Source organism: Heterodontus francisci, chromosome 30 (genome assembly GCF_036365525.1).
Source record: "Heterodontus francisci isolate sHetFra1 chromosome 30, sHetFra1.hap1, whole genome shotgun sequence".
In the NCBI taxonomy this organism is placed as follows: domain Eukaryota; kingdom Metazoa; phylum Chordata; class Chondrichthyes; order Heterodontiformes; family Heterodontidae; genus Heterodontus; species Heterodontus francisci.
The window spans coordinates 14,915,888-14,938,613 of record NC_090400.1 but is presented as its reverse complement, the minus strand read 5'-3'; the positions used below and the strand labels follow the sequence as shown (position 1 = coordinate 14,938,613).

Sequence of the window (22,726 nt, the reverse complement as noted above, 5' to 3'; positions counted from 1 at the left end):
CCTCCATATCCAAAGGATCATCCTCTGCCATTTCCACCACGTCCAGCGTGATGCCCCTACCAAAGGCATCTTCCCCTCCCTTCCCCTGTCAGCATTACAAAGGGATCATTCACTCCGCGACACCCTGGCCCACTTCTCCATTACTCCCGACACTTCATCCCCTTCTCAAGGCACCTTCCCATGCAATCGCAGGAGGTGTAATACCTGCCCTTTTACCTCCTCTCTCCTCATTATCCAATGTCCCAAACGCTCCTTTCAGGTGAAAGAGCGATTTACTTGTACTTCTTTCAATGTCGTATACTGTATTCGCTGCTCACAATGTGGTCTCCTCTACATTGGGGAGACCAAACGCAGATTGGGTGACCGCTTTGCAGAACACCTGCGCTCAGTCCGAAAACATGACCCCGAGCTTCCTGTCGCTTGCCATTTCAACACCCCCCCCCCCCCCCACACCTGCTCTCATGCCCACATCTCTGTCCTGGGATTGCTGCAGTGTTCCAGTGAACATCAACGCAAGCTCAAGGAACAGCATCTCATTTACCGATTAGGCACACTACAGCCTGCCGGACTGAACATTGAGTTCAAAAATTTAAGAGCATGACGGGTCCCCGTTTTTTATTTTTAGTTTAATATTTAATTTTTATTTTATTTTATTTCATCATTCATTTTTTTACCTTGTGCCTGTTCTTGATTTTTTTTCATGTTTGTGCTTTTGGGCAGGGCTGTTCATTATTCAGACATTTAACACCCTCTCTGCACTAACGCTTTGTCTTTCAGCGCACCATTAACACACCCTTTGCCTTTGCTCCATGACCTTCTGGTCAGTTATTCTCTGTGACCCTCTGTCCTATCAACACCTTCCCTTTTGTTAATTTTGCCCCACCCCTGCTTTATTTGCTTAAAACCTATTACATTTCTAACCTTTGCCAGTTCTGATGAAAGGTCACTGACCTGAAACGTTAACTCTGCTTCTCTCTCCACAGATGCTGCCAGACCTGCTGAGTATTTCCAGCATTTTTTGTTTTTATTTCAGATTTCCAGCATCTGCAGTATTTTGCTTTTATATACTTGCCCCTTCCCTGGCTGCAGCCACCTCATATCCAGTGTCTCACCATGTGCAGATCCCGCCTGTAATCTATCCTCTAAGATACTCGCAGTGTCAGTATGTGAGCTGATGGCTGCAAGTGTGAAATCAAGTAACTGTGCTGTGTCTTCTTCATTATCACTCTCTTCTTGGTGTTCCTCCACTGCATGCCAAGGTTGCAATGCTTGGTATCTGAAAGGAAAATGGCACAAGGGTAGTTTTGTGGTGAGGGGAGGCGGGGGGTGGTGCGGAAGTAAGAGGTGCAGACTTACACCATCTACAGCTTGTAAATCAGAAGAGTGTGTGGGATGATAGGGAGGTAGGATGAGGAGAAGGATTAGATATGAGGATACCATTTTCTTTGCTGGTTTCAGCCCTGCCACTGCTCACGTCCTCAGTCCCAATAATGGCCAGCACCACGTGCTCCATTGGGGTAAGGACTTGCAGCCATGGCTGCCCCATCCAATTTGTTCCTGCTGCCTTCTGTTTTGTGCCACCTTGCCCTGCAAGCGAGGAAATTGTGTCAGTGAGTGTTGTGGAATCTGTTTGGGTGATGTGGCTATCATGGCTGAATAGCTGGCAGTGTGTGCAAGCTGTGAGATGTGGTGGTGAGATTTGCATGAGGGTGTGGTGGAGCTATATATGTTAGGTATAAATCCTGATTGATAGAGATTTTTGGTAGGTGAGTAATGGGGATGTGGTGATTTGAGCTGTGTCTGAGGCTAGTGATGCAGTTGATAGTATATGGCATTTAAAGATGCATTCACCAACCTTGACCACTCATATGAGGTTATTAGACTCCTTGTGGAATTGCATCCAGGTCCTCAGGGCTTGACTCCTGGCATTGACCTTCACAGCTATCTGCTCCCATTGCCTTCTGAGAGTGTGTTCGGAGGTCCTCCTGGTACCCTGCGGATACAGGACATCTCTCCTCCTTTCTACCTGCTTCACCGAGTCCACAAGGGAATGTCCAAAAAACCTTGGAGCCTACTCTCTCCCCATTCCTCACTTTTTCATAGATCAGATTCTCTTCAGCCACAACTCCCAGCATCCCCTTTAAGAGGTGCAGGCCAGTTTTAAGTGATGCTAGCCATCACGATATTGGGCACCTGCTGATGCCTTCAGCCAATGAATAGCGTGGTGAGCGTTGGCTAGAGGCATTGGTTATTCAAATAACCAGGCACCATGAAGTTGGCTTGCTGCCTACATTACAATCAACAGGTGCAGGATAATCACACATTGTGATCCCTGCACCTGGGGCTTATGCAATTTAGCCTCTATTTTCTTTGCTGCAGATGTACTCAGAAAGGAGTTACAAAGGTGATGGGGAGCGTTGGGCGTAGGAGAGGGGTCCAGTACATGAATGATTGTTTTGGAAGATCCAAAGCATAATGAATTGCTCTGAAATGTTAAGAGATTTCTGTAATTCATAATTCCCAGTTCTGTCAGTTCTTGGATTTTACAGTAGGATCATCTGGGAAAGGTGCAGATTGAAACAGATAATAGAGAAAAAAACAGCAAAATTGTATCCCTAAGCTGATACTGTACAACCCTAGTTAAAACAGCGTCATTGGCAAAGGATGGGAATAGGTTGCAAGTCCTTCGAACTGGTAGGGAAAGGTGGTCCTAGGTCAGGGCTCTGAAGAGAGAAGAAAATAATGAAGGGAGATTAAAAATAGATGAAATAGTTGGTGTACCTGACAGTTGTAAGACGCTATGACCTTGTAATCACTGGATGTAGATGATTCTGGAGTTGATAATGCTTGTAGTATAATGGTACCTTCATCATCAGTCCAAACTTCCCAATCTTCTGGAACAATAAAAGAAATTGTATAAACTCTTAAAGCCAAATGAGAGGATAAATCAGGTTGAATTTGACTTGTCAAGATCAAAAAATTACAAAGATTCTTAACTTCAATCTAAAGACATTCTGATGGAGGGCAATTGACTCATTATGGATGTTCTCACTGTATGCATATTAATATACTGCAGCCAATTCTCAATGGTTGTGCTTAATATCATGATTTTTTGCCAGCAGTGACATAGCTGATTTAATCTGTGTGGCAATACCTGTTATTTTGAAGGGAATTTTATGGCGTACTGCAAGAATATGTTAGAAAAGAATAAATTCATTACTGCAAATGGAGTAATTATTAGTCTCTTAGGTCTGCACCTTTGTGAGGAAAGCTATTGTCTAGGAATCATCAAGAGCTAGGTCAGCTTTTCACTATTAAACTATTGAGAGAGAAATCTAGTAATCTCAAACGGTAATGGGCATTCACCTTCGCTAAATGTGTTGCAATGTTCCTTATCAAACTAATAAAAGTAGTGTGATATTATAATGAATCACTGATCATGTGTATTGTAATAAAAAGACTACCTGCCACTACTATGTGAAATCAGGTTGCAATGATCTGTGCTGTCGGAGATATAGTAAATAGGTGGCAGCCATGGCTTCGTGATATTTACCCCTCAATCAACACCTATCTGGTTATTATCTCTGCTGTTTGTGGAACCTTTTTATTTTACATTACAACAGTGATTACACTTCAGAAAAAGTACTTCATTGACTGTAAAGTGCTTTGGGATGTCCTGAGGTTGTGAAAGGTGCTAGAGGAATTCAGCTTCTTTCTTTTACTGCAGGTCAAACCTATATAAGCAGGAAAAACAGTCATCTCATAGGAAAGATTTTAGAACAGATTTTATGGATTTTGACCAGGACCCACTTGTCCCGAAAAGCCTCCTCATTAAAATGACGATGACCACTTGAACTTTATTTAAAGTTTTAAATCCTGCCCAGAATTTCAGTCAGATACATCCATTACTTTTCCATTTACCAGCTTTCATTTCTCTAAACTGATCCTATCAGTTGCTAAGATTTTCTCAGGTATTGGCTGGTTGGTGGTTCAGGGAAGAAGGAAATGAAGTGAGACAAAGAAATAAAGAAAGAAAAGAAAAATGTGACAAAAATGATTGAGTGAGATCCAAAGAGAAAATAAAAGCAAAAGAGAAATAGATGACTAAGAGAAGCAGAGAAAAGGAGGTAAGTAAACCACTAATGTTATTGTATCACTTTAGATCCAAACATTCATGTGTGTATATGAGTGAGAACACTCCAGTGAAGCAGAGCATCTGTGTACGTGTCGCGACATTGCTTTTGGTGAGTAGGATGATCTGCAGTTTCATGAAGACAGGTGTGCTATATCATGTCCTGCAAAATGTGTTATTCTGCTAAGGTGCTGCTGTGCCCCTTTATGGCCAGTTTAGTTGCTGTTAGGTAAACACAGGCTGGGGTCAGAGCTTAATTGTTGTTTTCAGATTGGAATTTGCTGTAGCTTAGAAGCTCCCAGCATTTTACATTATTTTGCATTTATAACTAAGTGTGACATCTACAATGTGCAAGATGTACAATGCATAGTATATTACTAGACAATCAGTCAGGAAGGCACTGATGCTAAGTTAAATAATACACTGTTTTGTAAGGACAAGAGTGTACAGTGAATTATTCTGCTAAGGTGGAGCTGTTAATTTATTTAAATTACTAATAATTAGAAGAAACTCTTTACGGTCACAACTTTTATTGCTAAGAAACCACAACTGGGTTACTCAGTTTTTAATGCTAGCCTGTAAGGGAACTATGAAGATTGAAAAGTACATCTGAGTTTCAGGCTGCAGTTCAGAATCAACTTGCCCATAAAGAGTGTTTTGCACCTGGAACAATATGTGGTGTCTATCACATTAGACTTGCCATTTTTAACACTTTACTAGTTGCTCTCTTATGGACAAAAACAATAACAGCTTGCATTTATACACCATGTTTACATTAAAAAGCATCTCAGCATGCTGGATGGTGGGTCAAAGAGATGGTTTCACAGTGATATTTAAAGGAGAGGGAAGAGGAGAGGTGGAACTGCTTGGCAGAACAATACTCTTGGGTTTAAGCTGCCACATTCAAGGAGTATCCTGCTGCAGGCTGGATTAGCACTGCACTGAAGGTATCTGGACAACCTTGTCCTGTCTCATGCTACCCAGGAGAACAGGCATTTGGAGGGGTTAACTGACATGCTTTTGCCAGGTGTGAGAACTAGGTCTACAGAACCAGGGCAAGTAGATGGAATTAAGGTACATATCAGCCATGAACTAATTGAATTGTGGAACAGGGTCAAGGGGCTGAATGGCCTACTCCTGTTCCTAAGTTCCTATGAGTGGTTAAAACCAAACTTCCCATGGGGCTAGTGCTTTATACGCCATCAGCATTATTGGGAGAGCCAGGGTAAGCATGCACCAAATAATTTAAAATCCCAAGACACAACAGTCACTTAGTCATGTGGTTTTAAAGATGGTTATGATAACTATAGTCATAGAGAGGTACAGCACTGAAACAGGCCCTTCAGCCCACCGAGTCTGTGCCAACCATCAACCACCCATTTATACTAATCCCATATTCCCTACCACCTTCCCTCAATTCTCCTACCACCTACCTACACTAGGGGCAATTTACAATGTCCAATTTACCTATCAACCTGCAAGTCTTTGGCTGTGGGAGGAAACCAGAGCATCTGGCAGAAATCCACATGGTCACAGGGAGAACTTGTAAACTCTGCACAGGTAGTACCCAGAACCAAACCGGGTTGCTGGAGCTGTGAGGCTGCAGTGCTAACCACTGTGCCACTGCATCCAAGTCACGGCAGTTTAATAATGTTTTAAAAGCAAGCCCTTTGCTTTGATATGAAAAGATTCTAAATACCCATGTTGCTTTCCAAAGCAGTTTACTCAGTGCCTGCATAGGCTCATCCATATCCCCTCCCCTTTTCCACCATATCTAACATCCTGAGTTTCTTACCATCCATGCCATCGCTTGATCCTGTGGCTTTGCATTTGTTGCTTATTTGAACAGCAGTAGATAAGCAGATTGGCCAAATATAGTCATTAAATGTAACAGGCTTATTCAACCTACACAAGGCAATATCACCTGCTCCATTAAGACTGTCTGGGTATTCAATACTCCTTATCTGACGTTTTACTTCAAATGGATTAATGCCATCCAGTGTTTTCTTCCCAAGGATAATGGTCCAAAGATCATTGTTGCTAAAAAAGAATAGAGCATTACCCACAGTGTGAATTATTTGAGCAAGGATTACTTTACCAGAAGTGGCTATTGAGACAGAGACTCTAACATCATCAGATGTCAATCATGGTGCACTGGTAACAATCTTGCTTTTGAGTCAGAAGGCTGTGTATTCAAGTCCCTCTCCAGAAACTTGACTGTAAAATCTAGGCTGACAATCCAGTGCTGTACTGGGGATGTTGCCTGTCAGGTGAGATGTTAAAACTGTCTGCCACCTCGTGACTGTAAAAAATCTCAAGACTCTTATGTTGAAGAGCCATATCCTGGCCAATATTTATCTCTCAACCAACAACTAAAAGCAGACTAGCTGATCATTATCACCTTGCTGTTTGCAGGGCCTTGTTGTGCACAAATTGTCTGCAGTGTTTCTTACACTACAGCAATGACTGCACTTTAAAAAGTATTTCATTGGCAATAAGATACTTTGGGATGTCCTAAGTTTGTGAAAGATGCTGTATAAATGCAAGTCTTTCTTTTTCTTTTATTTAAAAGGGTATTGGATAAGTGCTTGAAAAAGCCAACTATTAAATGGTGTAAGAACATAAGAAATAGGAGCAGGAGTAGGCCATTTGGCCCTTCGAGCCTGCTCCACCAGTCAACAAGATTCATGACTGATGTGAGATAAGGGCAGGGAAATTGGATTAGAGTGGGTAGCTCCAGCTGAAGAGCTAACACAAGCACCCACAAGCTAACAGCCTGTTTCTGTGCTATAAATGTAATATTCTATGACCAGGACCTTAAAGGGCTATCTCTCTATGGAGGAATATTAGGCAAACATTTTTTTTAGCAAAGATACAGCGCAGTGAAAAATCTTGTTGGAACATTTGCCATTTGTGAAGTGTCATTGTGATAACAATGAGAGTCAGTATCTTTAAAAAAAAGGTTTGCCAATCTCCTTTTTTCATGAAGTTTTTTTTAAGAAGTGTCTGAGGTAAAAGTCACCCAGCATTGTCACAAAAAGCTGTACCAACTTATGAATGATTGAATGCAGGTTAGTCCCTGTAGTTCCTGGTCTTGACCAAGTCTTTGCAAGACAGACCAGGCAGAGGTTTCAAACTACCCCAAAGACAAAGACAAGGGTCACTGACCCGAAACGTTAACTCTGCTTCTCTTTCCACAGATGCTGCCAGACCTGCTGAGTGGTTCCAGCATTTCTTGTTTTTATTTAAGACAAAGGCTTGGCTTGACTTGATATGCATTATAGGTCCAGCTTGTCAACTAGGGACCAAAAAGGTCCAAATAATAGTTATGGTGATTGGGTGGCTAAAGATCGAGGAGATCCACCAAATACTGACTCTCATTGTTATCACATTGACACTTCACAAATGATAAATGTTTCAACAATATTTGTCACTGCGCTGTGGCCTATCTGGGTGGAATTGACAATTGTGCTGAAGGAAGATAAATAACAAAAGGTTGGTGCATATTATCCCCCTTAACACTTATAGCATTGCATTGTTAGAGTGTGAAATGAGTGAGGAGATTCACAAGCTCATAAGGAGCCCACCTGATATTCAGTCCATTTAAATTATAGGGCAGATGGTGTTACACGAGTGCAATCCTCTCTGCCCAATTTTCCCATACTCGCTTCAGCCATCTGATGCTTTACATGCAAGCTCTGGAGGAAAACCTGACCCTTGCTTCTCAGCAATTCATTTTGTGCTATAGTTCTCCATGGCATTGTCCTCACCCTTTGATATGAGGGCCAGAGAATAGCTTTACTGTCCTTACCTTGTGGCAACACAGCTCTTGGTTGTTAACGCCCATCTCTCTGAGATCAGAGCAGCTTCACACACATGAGTGCCTTGGAGCTGTAGGCTAGCCTGCCACTGCCATGACTTGGACTTGCTGCCACAGTCTGGTTAAATGAAAGAATAGATAAAAGCTGTTTAGCATATCCCAACTTCACAGAATCACTACAGCGCAGAAACAGGCCATTCGGCCCATCGTGTCTGCACTGGATCTCTGAAAGAGCAACTCGCTCAGTTCCATTCCCTCGCCTTCTCCCCATAACCCTGCACATTCTCTTTTCATATAACTGTCTAATTCCCTTTTGAATGCTTCAATTGAACCTGCCTCCACCACGTTCTCAGGCAGTGCATTCCAGACCTTAACCACTCACTACGTGAAAAAGTTTTTCCTCATGTCACTTCTGCTCCTCTTACCAAACACTTGAAATCTGTGCCCTCTCATTCTCGATCCTTTAATGAGTGGGAACAGTTTCTCTCTATCTACTGTCCAGACCCCTCATGATTTTGAATACCTCTATCAAATCACCTCTCAGCCTTCTCTTCTGCAAGGAAAACAGTCCTAACTTCTCCAAACTTCCCTTAATGACTTAACCTTTTCACCCAGAGGGTCATTAGAATGTGGAATGCTGTACCACAAAATACCTAACAAAGCAGAGACTGTAACATCATTCAAAAGGGAATCAGTTAAGTATTTGAAAAACTTGATGGAAAAAGGATACAGGGAATTAGGCAGCTCCAGTTGAAGAGCTAAAACTGGGAAAGGCACAACAGGTTGAATTGCAACTTTGGCCATCAAATCAAACAATCAGAATTTAAAAAAAACATCTGGTTGTTTAATGAATTTTGATTCAGAAAGGGAGGTTCCCTATTGGGAGGTGAAGCTTTTTCTACCCTTAGTAGAAAAGCCTTTAATGTGAAACATTCACCCATAATCTCCATGGGGTTTCTCTGGAACTGGATCAGCCATTTACACTGTTTCTCCAAAGTGTCCACTGATCTTCTGCCAAAGTTCCAGCAGGAGATTGGTAGCATCCCACGGAAATTCAGAGCCATTTACTTTATGACTGATAGTGAAAGCATGAAAAATCCTTTCTTCAACATATTTGTAATGATGTACATTCAGCATCTGAAAGCAGAACAGGTCGTTGTTTGAAGTGAGACCTGTCATTAATCCTCTTTAGGTGCTGATTGATCTGCTACCTATCTCTCAATTTTCTCTTCATTCACCACTGCCAGACATGAATTACAGAGACTGTTGTATAATTACTCACACTCATAATTACTTTGGATCCAGAATTGGCTCAGGGACAGGCAACAAAGGGTCGTAGTCGACAGATGTTTTTGCGAATGGAAAGCTGTTTCCAGTGGTGTTCCACAGGGCTCAGTATTGGGTCCCTTGCTGTTTGTGGTATATATTAATGATTTGGACTTAAATGTGGGAGGCATGATTGGGAAATTTGTTGATGACACAAATGTAGTTAATAGTGAGGAGGAGAGTCGTGAACTCCAGAATGTTATCAATGGTTTGGTTGAGTGGGTGGAAAAGTGGCAAATGGAATTCAATCTAGATAAGTGTGAGGTAATGCATTTGGGGAGGGCAAATAAAGCGAGGGACTACACAATAAATGAGAGGATATTGAGAGGGGTGGAAGAAGTGAGAGACCTTGGAGTGCATGTCCACAGGTCCCTGAAGGTGGCAGGACAGGTGGATAGAGTGGTGAGGAAGGCACATGCAATGCTTTCCATTATTGGCCGAGATATAGAATACAAAAGCAGGGATGTAGTGCTGGAACTGAATAAAACGCTGGTTAGGCCACAGTTGGAGTATTGCATACCGTTCTGGTCACCACATTACAGGAAGGACATACTTGCTCGGGAGAGAGTACAGCAATTTACAAGAATGTTGCCAGGGCTCAAAGGTTGCAGCTATGAGGAAAGATTGGCTAGGCTAGGGTTGTTTTCCTTAGAACAGAGGAGGCTGAGGGGTGACTTAATTGAGGTGTACAAAATTATGAGGGGCCTGGATAGAGTAGACAAGAAGGACCTGTTTCCTCTAGTGGAGAGGCCAATTACTGGGGGCACAGATTTAAGGTGATGGGTAGAAGGATTAGAGGGGACATGAGAAAAACCTTATTCACCCAGAGGGTAGTGGGTGTCTGGAATTCACTGCCAGGAATGGTGGTGGAGGTAGAAACCCTCAATTCTTTTAAAAGGTACCTGGACATGCACCTGAAGTGCTGTAACCAGCAAGGCTATGGACCAGGTATTGGAAGGTGGGATTAGATTGGGTGGCTAGTTTTTTCGGCTGGCACAGACACGAGTGGCTAAATGGCCTCCTTCTGTGCTGTAATTTTACTAAGTAATTTTACTGAAGGAAAGTCTGGTGGGAGCTCTTCACCGAAAAGATGCTAAGGCATTGTCACATTTTTGGATTATTGGCTTTGCATCAAAGAGAGTGGTGGGTATGAAACCTTACTATAAAATATATTAAAATTGTTACCATAGAGTTAAATAGAACTCTACAGAGGGTCTCTAAGACATGTGCTTCAAACAATGAAAATTAGTTTGGACATTTCAGTGATTGTTTGAATCTATTCTGGTTATGATGACTTGATTGCTTTGAGTTAAATTGAGTAGTGAATGTTTGGAATTGAACATTGGATGCTTGGGCCTGTATAGATTAATGTCTTTAGCCAACAAATTAAGAAGAGTCGCAGCAAAAAGTGACATTTAACCTCTTGATGCAACTCCATTTTGAATCTATTTAATCAAGTTTTCGCCCCTGCCACAGCACTAAAACTGTCTTTATCAAAGTTACAGATGACATGCTGTGTTTATAACCATGATAACTATCCATCCTCATCCTTCTTGACCTTTGACACAGTTGACCACACCATTCTTGTACAATGCCTCTCTTCTGTTGTCCAACTGGGTGGGACTCCCCTCATTGGATTATAGGAACATAGGAAATAGGAACAGGAGTTGGCCATTCGGCCCATCAAGACTGCTCCACCATTCAAACAGATCATGGCTGATCATCTATCTCTATGCCATTTTCCCCCACTATCCCCATATCCCTTGATGTCGTTAGTATCCAGAAATCTATCAATTTCTGTCTTGAACATGCTCAATGATTGAGCTTCCACAGTCCTCTGGGATAGAGAATTCCACAGATTCACCACAGCTCTGAGTAAAGAAATTCCTCCTCATCTCAGTCCTAAATGGCCTGCCCCTTATTCTGAGACTGTGTCTCCTTGTTCTAGACTCACCAGCCAGAGGAAACATCCTATCTACATCTACCCTGTCACTCCCTGAAAGAATTTTGTAAGTTTCAATGAGATTACTTCTCAGTCTTAGAAACTCTAGAGAATACAGGCCCAGTTTCTGCAATCTCTCCTCATAAGACAATCCCGCCATCCCAGGGATTAGTCTGGTGAACTTCCATTGCACTCCCTCTATGGCAAGTATATCCTTCCTTAGATAAGGAGACCAAAACCGTGTGCAATACTCCAGGTGCGGTCTCACTAAGGCCTTTTACAATTGAAGCAACACATCTTTACTCCTGTACTCAAATTCCCTTACAATGAAGGCCAACATACCATGTGCCTTCTTAATTGCTTGTTGCACCTGCATACTAGCTTTCAGTAACTCATGAACAAGCACACCCAGATTTCTTTGGACATCAACACTTCTCAACCTCTCACCATTTAAGAAATACACTGCCTTTGTTTTTTCTACCAAAGTGGATCACTTCACACTTATTCACATTACATTCCATCTGCCATGTTCTTGCCCATTCACTTAGCTTGTCCAAATCCCAATGAAGCCTCCTTGCACCCTCCTTACAACTTACATTCCTTCCTAGTTTTGTGTCATCAGCAAATTTGGAAATATTACAATTGGTCCCCATATCCAAATCATTTATATGGATTATGAACAGCTGTGGCCCAAGCACTGATCCTTGCGGTACCCCACTAGTAACAGCCTGCCATCCTGAATATGACCCATTTATTTCGACCCTACTTTCTGTCTGTTAACCAATTTTCAATTCATTGTGGTACATTACCCCCAACCCCATGTGCTCGTTTTGTTTACTAACCTGTGTGGGACCTTATCAAAAGCCTTCTGAAAATCCAAATATACCACATCCACTGGTTCTCCTTTATCTATGCTACTAGTAACATCCCCTTATTTATCCAGTCATGGCCAGAGAATTTCCTGCTTCTTTTCCTGCACTATTACCTCTGGAGATCTAACCTTGGATTCCCTTCTATTTCTCTCATCAATGTTGCTCCTCAATGAAATCATCTGAAAACACAGCAGTTTCCATAATTACACTGATGATACCTAGCTCTACCTCACTACCACATCTCTCGACTCCTCCACTGCCTCTGTGTTGTTTGATTGCTTGTCTGACATCCAGTCCTGCATAAGCTGAAATTTCCTCCAATTCAACACTGGGAAGACCACAGCTGTTATTTTTGGCAACCACCACAAACTGTGGTTCCTAGTCTCCAATTCCATCCTCCTCCCCGGCAACTGCCTCAGGCTGAACCAGGCTGTGCACAATCCCAGTGCCCTATTTGACAGAAAGCAGAATCCTGTCACCTTTCAGCGGAGTTCAGTAGTGATCCAACATGCTCTCACTGTGCATGTCATTCTGCTGTTAAACATGGTGCCCAATAAGCATAAACAATGTTATATTAGGCAGTGTCAAATGGCTTATTTGCTATTTGCATTGCTTTTACCTAGTGTTCTCAATTACTCTCCTGAAGGTGGTGATTGTGAGGTTCTACAGATGATGGCAGCTCTCTAGTATGCCACCCAAGTGGTGAATCTTCATGTGCCAGTCCAGACAGTGAGTGTTGACAGGGTACTCAACTGATGGAGAGGTGGGCATCACAGACTAACCAAATCCAATCCTCACATCCTCCTCGCCAGCACGGATCATTGGATGGCAATCAGGAACACTGGCTGATTTTTATCCCTTCTAGCGTCCACCACAGTCCCTGCTGCAATTGTTTAACTCAGCACAGACCAGGGTTCAAATCCAGGAAATTCCCGATCTGCACGGTTCAGTAGTACACTTGGTGGTGCCTTTATTTACTGAACTATTGCTGCCTTCATTGCCTAAGTAGCAATCGCACCCTGTAAGCAGCTTTTAGTTTAAGTACAAGCCAGCATGGACACTTGAAAGAAATGGCAGTTTCATTTTATTTAGTGAGTTATGATGTTCTGGAATGCACTGTCTGAAAGTGTGGTGTGAGCAGACTTAATAGGAGCTTTCAAAAGTGAATTAATCTTCTAGAGGCATGTAAATAGTACAGGGGCAGTAAGAAAAGGGGTGGGGTCGATTGAGGATCAAAAAGGAGACCTATGCAAGCAGGCAAAGAGTGTGGCAAAGATACTAAATGAGTACTTTGCATCTGTCTTCAACAGTGACAAAGTCATCATGAGAGAGGTGGTAGTTGAGACACTGAAGGGGCTAAAAATTGATAAAGGAAGTATTAGAAAGGCGAGCTATATTTAAAATTGACTGAATGGGATGCATTTGCAGATACTGAGAGAAGTAAGGGTGGAAATTGCAGAGGCACTGGCCATAATTTTCCAATCCTCTTTAGATATTGGGGTGGTGCCAGAACTGGAGAATTGCAATAGTTACACTCCTGTTCAAAAAAGGGTATAACTTTAATGCAGCAACTACAGGTCAGTCAGTTTAATCTCAATGGTGGGAAAGCTTTTAGAAATGATAACCCAAGACAAAATTAACAGTCCCTTGGGCAAGTGTGGATTAATTAAGAAAAGGCAGCATGGTTTTGTTAAAGGCAAATGGTGTTTAACTAACTTGATTGAATTTTTTTGATGACACAACAGAAAGCGTTGCTGAGGGTAATTTATTTAGAGATACAGCACTGAAACAGGCCCTTCGGCCCACTGAGTCTGTGCCGACCAGCAACCACCCATTTATACTAATCCCATATTCCTACCACATCCCCACCTGTCCCTATATTCCCCAACCACCTACCTATACTAAGGGCAATTTATAATGGCCAATTTACCTATCAACCTGCAAGTCTTTGGTGTTGGGAGGAAACCGGAGTACCCGATGAAAACCCACACAGACATAGGGAGAACTTGCAAACTCCACACAGGCAGTACCCAGAATTGAACCCGGGTCGCTGGAGCTGTGAGGCTGCGGTGCTAACCACTGCGCCAGGTTGATGTGGTGCATATGGACTTCCAAAAGACGTTTGATAAAGTGCCACGTATTAGGCTCACCAGCAAAGTTGAAGCCCATGGAATAAAAGGGAGAGTGGTAGCATGGATATGAAGTTGGTTGAGTGACAGGAAACAGAGTAGTGGTGAATGGTTGTTTGGACTGGAGGAAGGTGAACAGTGGCGGTCCAGAGGGGTTGGTACTAGAATCACTGCTTTTGGAAGTATTGTGAAATGTGAAGAAGTTAGTGATAGACTTCAAGGGGACATAGACAGGCTGTACAGACACGTGGCAGATAGAATTTAGCATACAGATGTGTGAATCGATACATTTTGGTTCGAAGAACAAGGAGAGGCAATATAAACTAAAGGGTACAATTCTAAAGGGGGGTGCAGGAACAGAAAGACCTTGGGATATATATGCACAAGTTATTAAAGGTGGGAGGGCAGGCTCAGAAAGTGGCTATAAAAGCATACAGGATCCTGGGCTTTATAAATAGAGGCATGGGCTGAATTTCATAGGCCCCCTGGAGATAGGTTAAGAGGTGGGGAGGCCCATAGAATTGCGACAGGAGGTGGGGGTGGAGGGCCTGTTGCCTTCCCGTTGCACTGCCATTTAGTCGGGGGGTGAGATAAGCTGAAGGTGGCCTTCCCACCCAGAGGCCAATTGAGGCCCTTAAGAGGCCTATTTACAGCCACTTAAGAGCACGGGAGGGAGCCTCCACCATGCGGGAGGTCGCCCAGTAAAATGAGATGACCTCCCTGTGGGCTTGCAGCATAGCCCTCCATCTGCAATCTGTGGCCCACAGAAAGCCCTGCCAGCAAACATCTCGTTGGATCCACCTCCTCCTGTACTCAATGCCCACCCAACCCCCCACCATTGCCAGGGCCTTCCAGACTGGTCCCAGTGACCCGGCCTCACTTACCTCAGGTCTGGGACTCCAGTGTTGGGCCTGGGTCCAAGGCCTCTGCAATCCTAAGTGGCCACTGCTCCCAGTGGTGCTTCCGATACTACTGAACAGCCGGCCCTGTGATTGGCCAGCAACTCTTGGAGGAGGGATCCCTGTCTTTGAAGGGATGGGGATCCCGGCACCAGACTGTTAATTACGCTGTTGAATTGCACTGGTGGGGGTTGCGGGGGCTCCAATGACCGAGGCGGAACTTGCCGCGCATTTTTGGCCCAGGGCCGAGAGTCCCGCTGATGGCACAAAATTCAGCCCAATAGAATGCAAAAGCAAGGAATTTATGATGGACTGTTATAAAACTGGTTCAGCCCCAACAGGAGTATTGTATCCAATATCAATGAACTTTAGAAAGAATGTGAAGACTTTAGAGAGGGTGCAGAAAAGATTTACAAGAATGATTCCAGGAATGAGGGACTTTTGTTACATGGATAGACTGGAGAAACTGAGGTTGTTCTACTTGGAGCAGAGAAGGTTGAGTGGAGATTTGACCGAGGTGTTCAAAATCATGAGGGGTCTAGACAGAGAGAGAAACTGTTCCCTTGATGGAAGGGAACCTGAGGGCACAGAATCAAAGTGATTGGCAAAAGAACCAAAGGCAAAATGAGGAAAAGTGTATTTTATGCAGTGAGTGGTTAGGATCTGGAATGCACTGCCTGAGAGTGTGGTGGAGGCAGATACAATTGTGGCTTACAAAAGGGAATTAATTGGATAAGCACCTGAGGGAAAAAATTTGCAGGGTCACTGGGAAAGGACGGAGTAGTGGGATTAGCTGAGTTGCTCTTTCAGAGAATCAGCATGGGCCAAATAGCCTCCTTCTGTGATATTATGGCTCGATGTTTAAATACTTAAAGGGAAAAACATTCCGGGGCTATGGGGAAAGAGCAGGGGAGTGGGAGTAATTGGAAAACTCTACCAAAGAGCCGCCACAGGCATGGCAGCCTGAATGTCTGCCTTCTGCATTGTAATATCTCAGAAATGTAAAAAGGGATAGCAAGAGTTTCTACAGGTATTTAAAAAGGAAAAGAGTAAGTAAAGTGAGTGTTGGTCCTCTAGAGAGTGAGAATGGGGAGCTAATAGTAGATAATAAGGAATTGGCCAAGGAAATGAACAAATATTTTGTGCCTGTCTTCACTATGGAGGACACTAAAAACATTCCAGTAATAGCTATAAATCAGGAGGTGGAAGGAAGAGAGAAACTTGGTGAAATTACAATCACCAGGAAAGTGGTACTGACCAAAGTAATGGAGCTGCAGGCTAACAAATCCCCAGGTCCTTATAAACTTCATCCAAGGGTCTTAAGAGGTGGCTAATGAGGTAGTAGATGCATTGGTGTCAATTTTTCAAAATTCGCTAGATTCTGGTAAGGTTCTATCAGACGGGGAAGTAGCAAATATAACCCCTCCATTCAAGAAGTGGGGGAGGCAATAAGCAGTTAACTATCAGCCAGTTAGCTTGATGTCTTTGTGGGGTAGCTGTTAGAATCGATTAAGGAGGTTGTAGCTGGGCACTTAGAAAAACTCAAGGTAATTGAGAATAGTCTGCATGGTTTTCTGAAAAGGAAATCATGTTTAACCAATTTGTTGGAGTTCTTTGAAGGAGTGACAAGTGCCGTGGATAAAGTTGGATTTCCAGAAGGCATTTTACAAGGTGCCGCATAAAAGATTACTGCACAAAGTAGGAGCTCATGGTGTAGGGGGTAACATGAGCACGGATAGAAGATTGGCTGGCTGGCAGAAAAGAGAGAGTATGCATAAATGGGTCCTTTTCTGATTGGCAGGATGTGACAAGTGGAGTCCCGCAGGGGTCTGTGCTGGGGCCTCAACTTTTTACAATTTATATCAATGACTTAGATGAGGGTAACGATGGCATGGTAGCGAAATGTGAAGAGGACATAAGGAGGTTGCAGACCGATATAGATAGGTTGAGTGAGTGGGCAAAAACCTGGCAGATGGAGTATAATGTGGGAAAATGTGAAGTTGTTCACTTTGGCAGGAAGAATAAAAAAACAGGGTATTACTTAAACGGAGAACGACTACAGAATTCCGAAGTGCAAAGGGATCTAGGTGTTCGAGTGCATGAGTCACAAAAAGTTAGTATGCAGGTACAGCAAGTAATAAAGAAAGATAATGGAATGATATCCTTTATTATGAGAGGAATTGAAAATAAAAGTAAGGATGTTATGCTTCAGTTATACAGGGCTTTGGTGAGACCACATCTCGAATACTGTGTGCAGTTTTGGTCTCCGTATTTTAAGAACAATGTAAATGCATTGGAGGCGGTTCAGAGGAGGTTCACTAGATTGATACCTGGAATGAGCGGGTTGTCTTATGAGGAAAGGTTGGACAGACTGGGCTTGTTTTCACTAGAGTTTAGAAGAGTGAGGGAAACTTATATAAGATCCTGAATGGTCTTGACAATGTGGATGTGAAGAGGATGTTTCCTCTTGTGGGTGAGTCCAGAACTAGGGGGCACTGATTTAAAATTAGGGGTCACCTTTTAGGACAAAAATGAGGAGAAATTATTTTTAGAGGGTTGTGTGACTTTGAAACTCTCTGCCTCAGAAGGTGGTGGAGGAGGGGGTCATTGAATATTTTTAAGGCGGAGGTAGATAGACTTTTGTTAGACAAGGAAATTGAGGGGTAGATGAGAGTGTAAAATTCAAAACACAAACAGATCAGCCATGATCTTATTGAATGGAAGAGCAGGCTCAAGGGGCCGAATGGCCTATTTCTGCTCCTAATTTGTATGTTCGTAATATTCTATGTTATTACTATGATATTCCTATGATACCCGATCATGTCGGTTTTGTCTGCAAGTGTGACTACAAGCTCTATATTGCTTCCCTCTTCAATTCTGCACCCCACTCTGACCTCCCTGTCTTTGGTCTTCTCCACAGTTTAAGTGAAGCTCAATGCAAATTTGAGGAACAGCATCCTATCTTCCTACTAGGAAGTATGAAGCCCTCTGGCCTTAATATTGGCTTTAATAACTTAATCATTTTATTTTTCTCTCAAAAGGGAAGTGCTGGCAACGTGGGATGGATGTGCTAGGAATGGGAGATGGAGTAACTCAGTGCTTGGGATCAGGGCCCTCTTTGTGCTGTGCTATGCTGGCCACTGCTACTGTCGATCTGCTTTTTTCCTTCTGCCAGTTTCCTTTGCCTTTAGCTATTTGTACACTCATGTTTTTATGACTGATTTATCTCAATATGCCTTCTCTTTTCTCTTGCTAATATCACTTTGGCCATTTAGGCATCTCCTGTTTTCACAAAAGTATTTTTATGGGTGTGGATGTGGATGCGTTTTCCCTTTCCCTCTTCCCTTTGTCCTATTTCTTTTTAAATGCCGTTTATCTGTAACATCTTCCAGTTCTGATGAAGGGTCCACACTTCAAACATTAATTTGTCTACTCTCTCCAAAGATGCTGCCTGATCTGCTGAGAGTTCCCAGCATTTTCCATTTTTGTTTCATATTCCTTCTCCCAACTTATCAAAAATATGACAAGAATAACTTACCGCAGTTTACCTCATCACTTCCATCTGGACAGTCATTAACACCATCACAGTATCCATTTGCCTTGTTCACACAATAGCCTGTGCCACATTTGACTGTGCTGTTTGTACACTGTGCAACTGAATGAATAGAAAATTAATTGCAACTTGAAACCACAGACTCGTCATTGTTTTTCTAACTGGAGTGACCTGTTGGACTGAAGAGTGGATGTAGTCAATCCCATTGACAACACACTGGGAGTCAAGATCAAGGGTAGCCTTCAGGTCAAGTAGGGAATAGGTGGACCATGATGTACAGATGTCATCCAGTCTCTATTTCATCATAAATTTTGCTCTTATTTGTAAATAATACTTTTGATACTTGGGAATTTCTTCAGAGCCCTTCGCATTCTGCCACTGTAACTTCAATGCATGTGTAGCATAAACCTCACGGACACAAACGGGGTACCTGTCTCACCTCAGCAGAGTTACGGTGGAGGAGCAGTAGCAACTCCGTGGATATTCCCCGCCATAAATCTCCCGCGACAAAAAACAGTTCTTCGGAAATCACTCCAAGATGGCCAATAGTATGGGCAACAGTTAAAGTAATGAAAATAAGATAAAAAGGGAAGATGAGACAGCAGAAACTTTTTATTTAAAGTGTGTTGATCTCTTGTGGCAAATGGGAACCCAAGATCAGGTCTAGTCTTCAGATGAAGCAAGATTAGAGGGCAGTGGATATCTGGACCAAAGCAGCTAAGCATTACTTAATTCCTATTTTTTAATTTGTACATTCATTTCTGCTTTAATATTGTTTATAGTTAATTGGTAAAACTTACAGCAATTTGGGAAGTAGAAAAGTAGAGTTGGTTGGAGCATAGGAGTTTCTTTACAGTACCAGCTGAGGAGCTGGGAGGTGCAAAACTGAGGTGCTACAGTGCTACTAATGGCAGGAGATTTAAATTGCAGAGTGACATGTTTACATAGGTAGTTTCTATTATAAATGTCGACATAGGAATTTATAGTGGTGTATACAGATGTAAGATAAAGGAAGAATAAATAGTTTACTAATAGCATGAGCTAGACCTGGGGGATCTGGAGAGTTTCCATGGGCTGGTGGGATGTCCCATCACATTCCCAAGTATGTTGTGTATCGGATGTTACAGTTGAAGGCAAGATGCTTCTCCACAAATAGAAAGGAAGTACATTTAGCAGGTGAAACAACCTAAGCCACTTCTATAACTTAAGTTATGTAGAAAAAGTTGAATCAAAGTCTCCCTTTTAAAACTGTGCACAGTGGCACTTAGAGTGATGCAGGAGTTGCCCTACAAAAAGCAACTTGTTTCAAGAAAGTACCTGGATTTCCCTCTGGCAAAAAACCACTTTTCAAGCAGTTCTGGATTGGTAAAATTGGGAAAATGGGGTGTCGAAGCCTACTGCTGATTTCCCTACCCCAAAATAGGCCCATAATATTTTCCTCCTGCCCCACCACTAGCCAAGATATCAGTTGCCTGCCCTTTGCATTTAAATTGTGACCAAGGTGCACAGCTTGTGAAACCAGCTGATTTCCTTGCCTTTCCACCACTTTACCACAGCAAGACCAGTCCCAGAATGGCAAGTCACTGATGTCAGAGTTGCTCCCAATCATCTCTCCCTCTCCTATGCCTTTCTAACTTTGGCACAGTCAGAGCAATTTTTAACAAAAATCTGTATTATATCTTCAAGAGGTCTCTGTGGCCTTTGACTGTAGCTCCTTCTCCTGTTCATTGTGGCAGCGAGTGCCCAATTGCTGCACTACTCGATTACCCTCAGTTGGGGTAAGGAGCTCCCTCGGGGATCCTGCTTGGAGCTTGCATTCCACATGCAATTGACCCTAACCCAAGAAAACAGGTCAGTGTCATGGTAAGAAATCAAACTAACCCACCTCTGACGGCAATAGCACATTGGAGGAAATTCCAATTACTAATATGCTTAGAAGACATTAAGGACTGACAGAATGCTCAATTCCTAATAACTGCATCTGCAAAACTGCAGTTCAAACCATTGTAAGGTTTAGTAACAGCGATATCATCTCAAAATGTGACTGATACTTACAAAAATCAATAGAATCTAAATAATCACAAGCACAATAATTGAGTTGTATCTTAAGGGCAGATATTAACCCTACTTGTCTGGCAGAAACCAGGTAGGCTGACAGTTCTAGTGGCCTGTGTGACTTACGTTCACTGATCCTGCTGCAGAGGTTGTAATTGTAACCTGCTCTCATGGGTAGGAAAGAGGGACACCCACTGGAAGGCAAACGGATCCTTCTCTAAAAATGGGGATCGGATTCTGATTATGGCATTGGGCCTTGATTGCAATTTTCATTGGAGGCCTGTGCGGGGGAAGTGTGCAGCTTCCTTGGGAGGCCAATTTGGTAGCAAGAGGAGCTGGGGCCTGGAGAGACCAGAAAGTTAAAAGAATCTTGTATTTTAGTTTCCCTCCTGGGCAAGGAGGAGCACAACTCTTGCCCTAAGCGCCCTTTAGTGTTATGGCATTAGCTGATTTGGCTGAACATGTTTTTTTTTATTCTTTCATGCAATGTGAGCTTTGCTGGCAAAGCCAGCATTTGTTGCCCATCCCTAATTGTCCTTGAGAAGATGATAGTGAGCTGCCTTCTTAAACCACTGCAGTCCATTTGGTAGGTACACCCAGTGTTGTTAGGAAGTGAGTTCCAGGTTTTGGACCCAGCGACAGTGAAGGAACTGCGATATAGTTCCAAGTCAGGATGGTGTGTGGCTTGGAGGGGAACTTGCAGGTGGTGGTGTTCCCATGCATCTGCTGCTCTTGTCCTTCTAGGTGGTAGAGGTTGCGGGTTTGGAAGGTGCTGTCGAAGGAGCCTTGGTGAGTTGCTGCAGTGCATCGTGTAAATGGTACACACTGCTGTCACTGTGTGTCAGTGGTGAAGGGAGTGAATGTTTAAGGTGCTGGATGGGGTGCCAATCAAGCGGGCTGCTTTGTCCTAGATGGTGTCAAGCTTCTTGGGTGTTGTTGGAGCTGCACTCATTCAGGCAAGTGGGATGTATTCAATCACACCCCTGACTTGTGCCTTGTCAATGGTGGACAGGTTTTGGGTAGTCAGGAGGTGAGTTACTCGCCTCAGCTTTCCTGGCCTCTGACCTGCTCTTGTAGCCGGAGTATTTATATGGCTGGTCCAGTTAAGTTTCTGGTCAATGGTATGATCCACGATGTTGATTGTGGAGGATTCAGCAATGGTAATGCTGTTGAATGTCAAGGGGAGATGGTTAGATTCTCTCTTGTTTGAGATGATCATTGCCTGGCATTTAAGTGGCAAATAACATTTGTGCAACACATCAGCCCAAGCCTGAATATTGTCCAGGTCTTTCTGCATGTGGACACAGACTGCTCTGCGGAGTCACGATAGATACTAAACATTGTGCAATCATCAGTGAACATCCCCTTATGATAAAGAGAAAGTCATTGAAGCAGCTGAAGGTGGTTGGACCTAGGATAGTAAGATAGTAAGATTAGTTTCCGTGGTTATAGTATGCATTTAATAAGTTGAAGATAAAACTGATTATGTCTTCAATGTTATTCCTTTTTTTAAGCAACTCACAAAAAGCTGCACCTATTGGCCATTTACTGGAAATTGCTTCCACCCATTTCTGTTCTACAAGGAGTCATCAACCAACCTTATTTTCCATTGGAATAAAAGCTGAGGGTTTGATATGAGCCAACCATCATTAAATTCCCTGCAATGGAAATAATTAAATCATGTGGATTGAGTTTACTTTTGTGTCAGGTTCTCTGTCTTTTGACAGAAGTAAACAATTTCTGTACTGGATCTAAAATAGCTTCCAATTTGGTTGCAGTAAATCCTAGCCATTCTGTATCTAATTTCTCACAAGTGTCATGCGCACCAGAAGTGTGACAATATAAAAATTATGCACAAGATCTGAAAAACTGACTTTGTCTTTTAAAAAATGGACCTTTCTTTTAATTAGTGAACCATGTTCCAAAATGGCCACCGAAGGAAAAAGGGGCTGGGAATGGGTTCTTCAGAAACAAGTGTGAAGTAGCCACATCCTGGGC

General features: G+C 42.8%; 1 protein-coding gene across 4 annotated transcripts in view; it reads right to left on the bottom strand.

The window, feature by feature from the left end:
- The window catches only part of LOC137346475 (transmembrane protease serine 7-like), a 134,498-nt gene that overhangs the window by 9,467 nt on the left and 102,305 nt on the right, over positions 1 to 22,726 (bottom strand). For 3 of the 4 annotated variants that reach the window (XM_068009931.1, XM_068009930.1, XM_068009932.1), the window contains 4 exons: positions 18,659 to 18,775; positions 7,944 to 8,070; positions 5,928 to 6,172; positions 2,782 to 2,894 (listed from right to left, as the gene is read on the bottom strand). In XM_068009931.1, coding sequence (XP_067866032.1) covers positions 2,782 to 2,894; positions 5,928 to 6,172; positions 7,944 to 8,070; positions 18,659 to 18,775 — 602 coding nt within the window. The remainder of the gene's footprint in view (positions 1 to 2,781; positions 2,895 to 5,927; positions 6,173 to 7,943; positions 8,071 to 18,658; positions 18,776 to 22,726) is intronic. The other variant, XM_068009934.1, reaches the window with a different exon arrangement.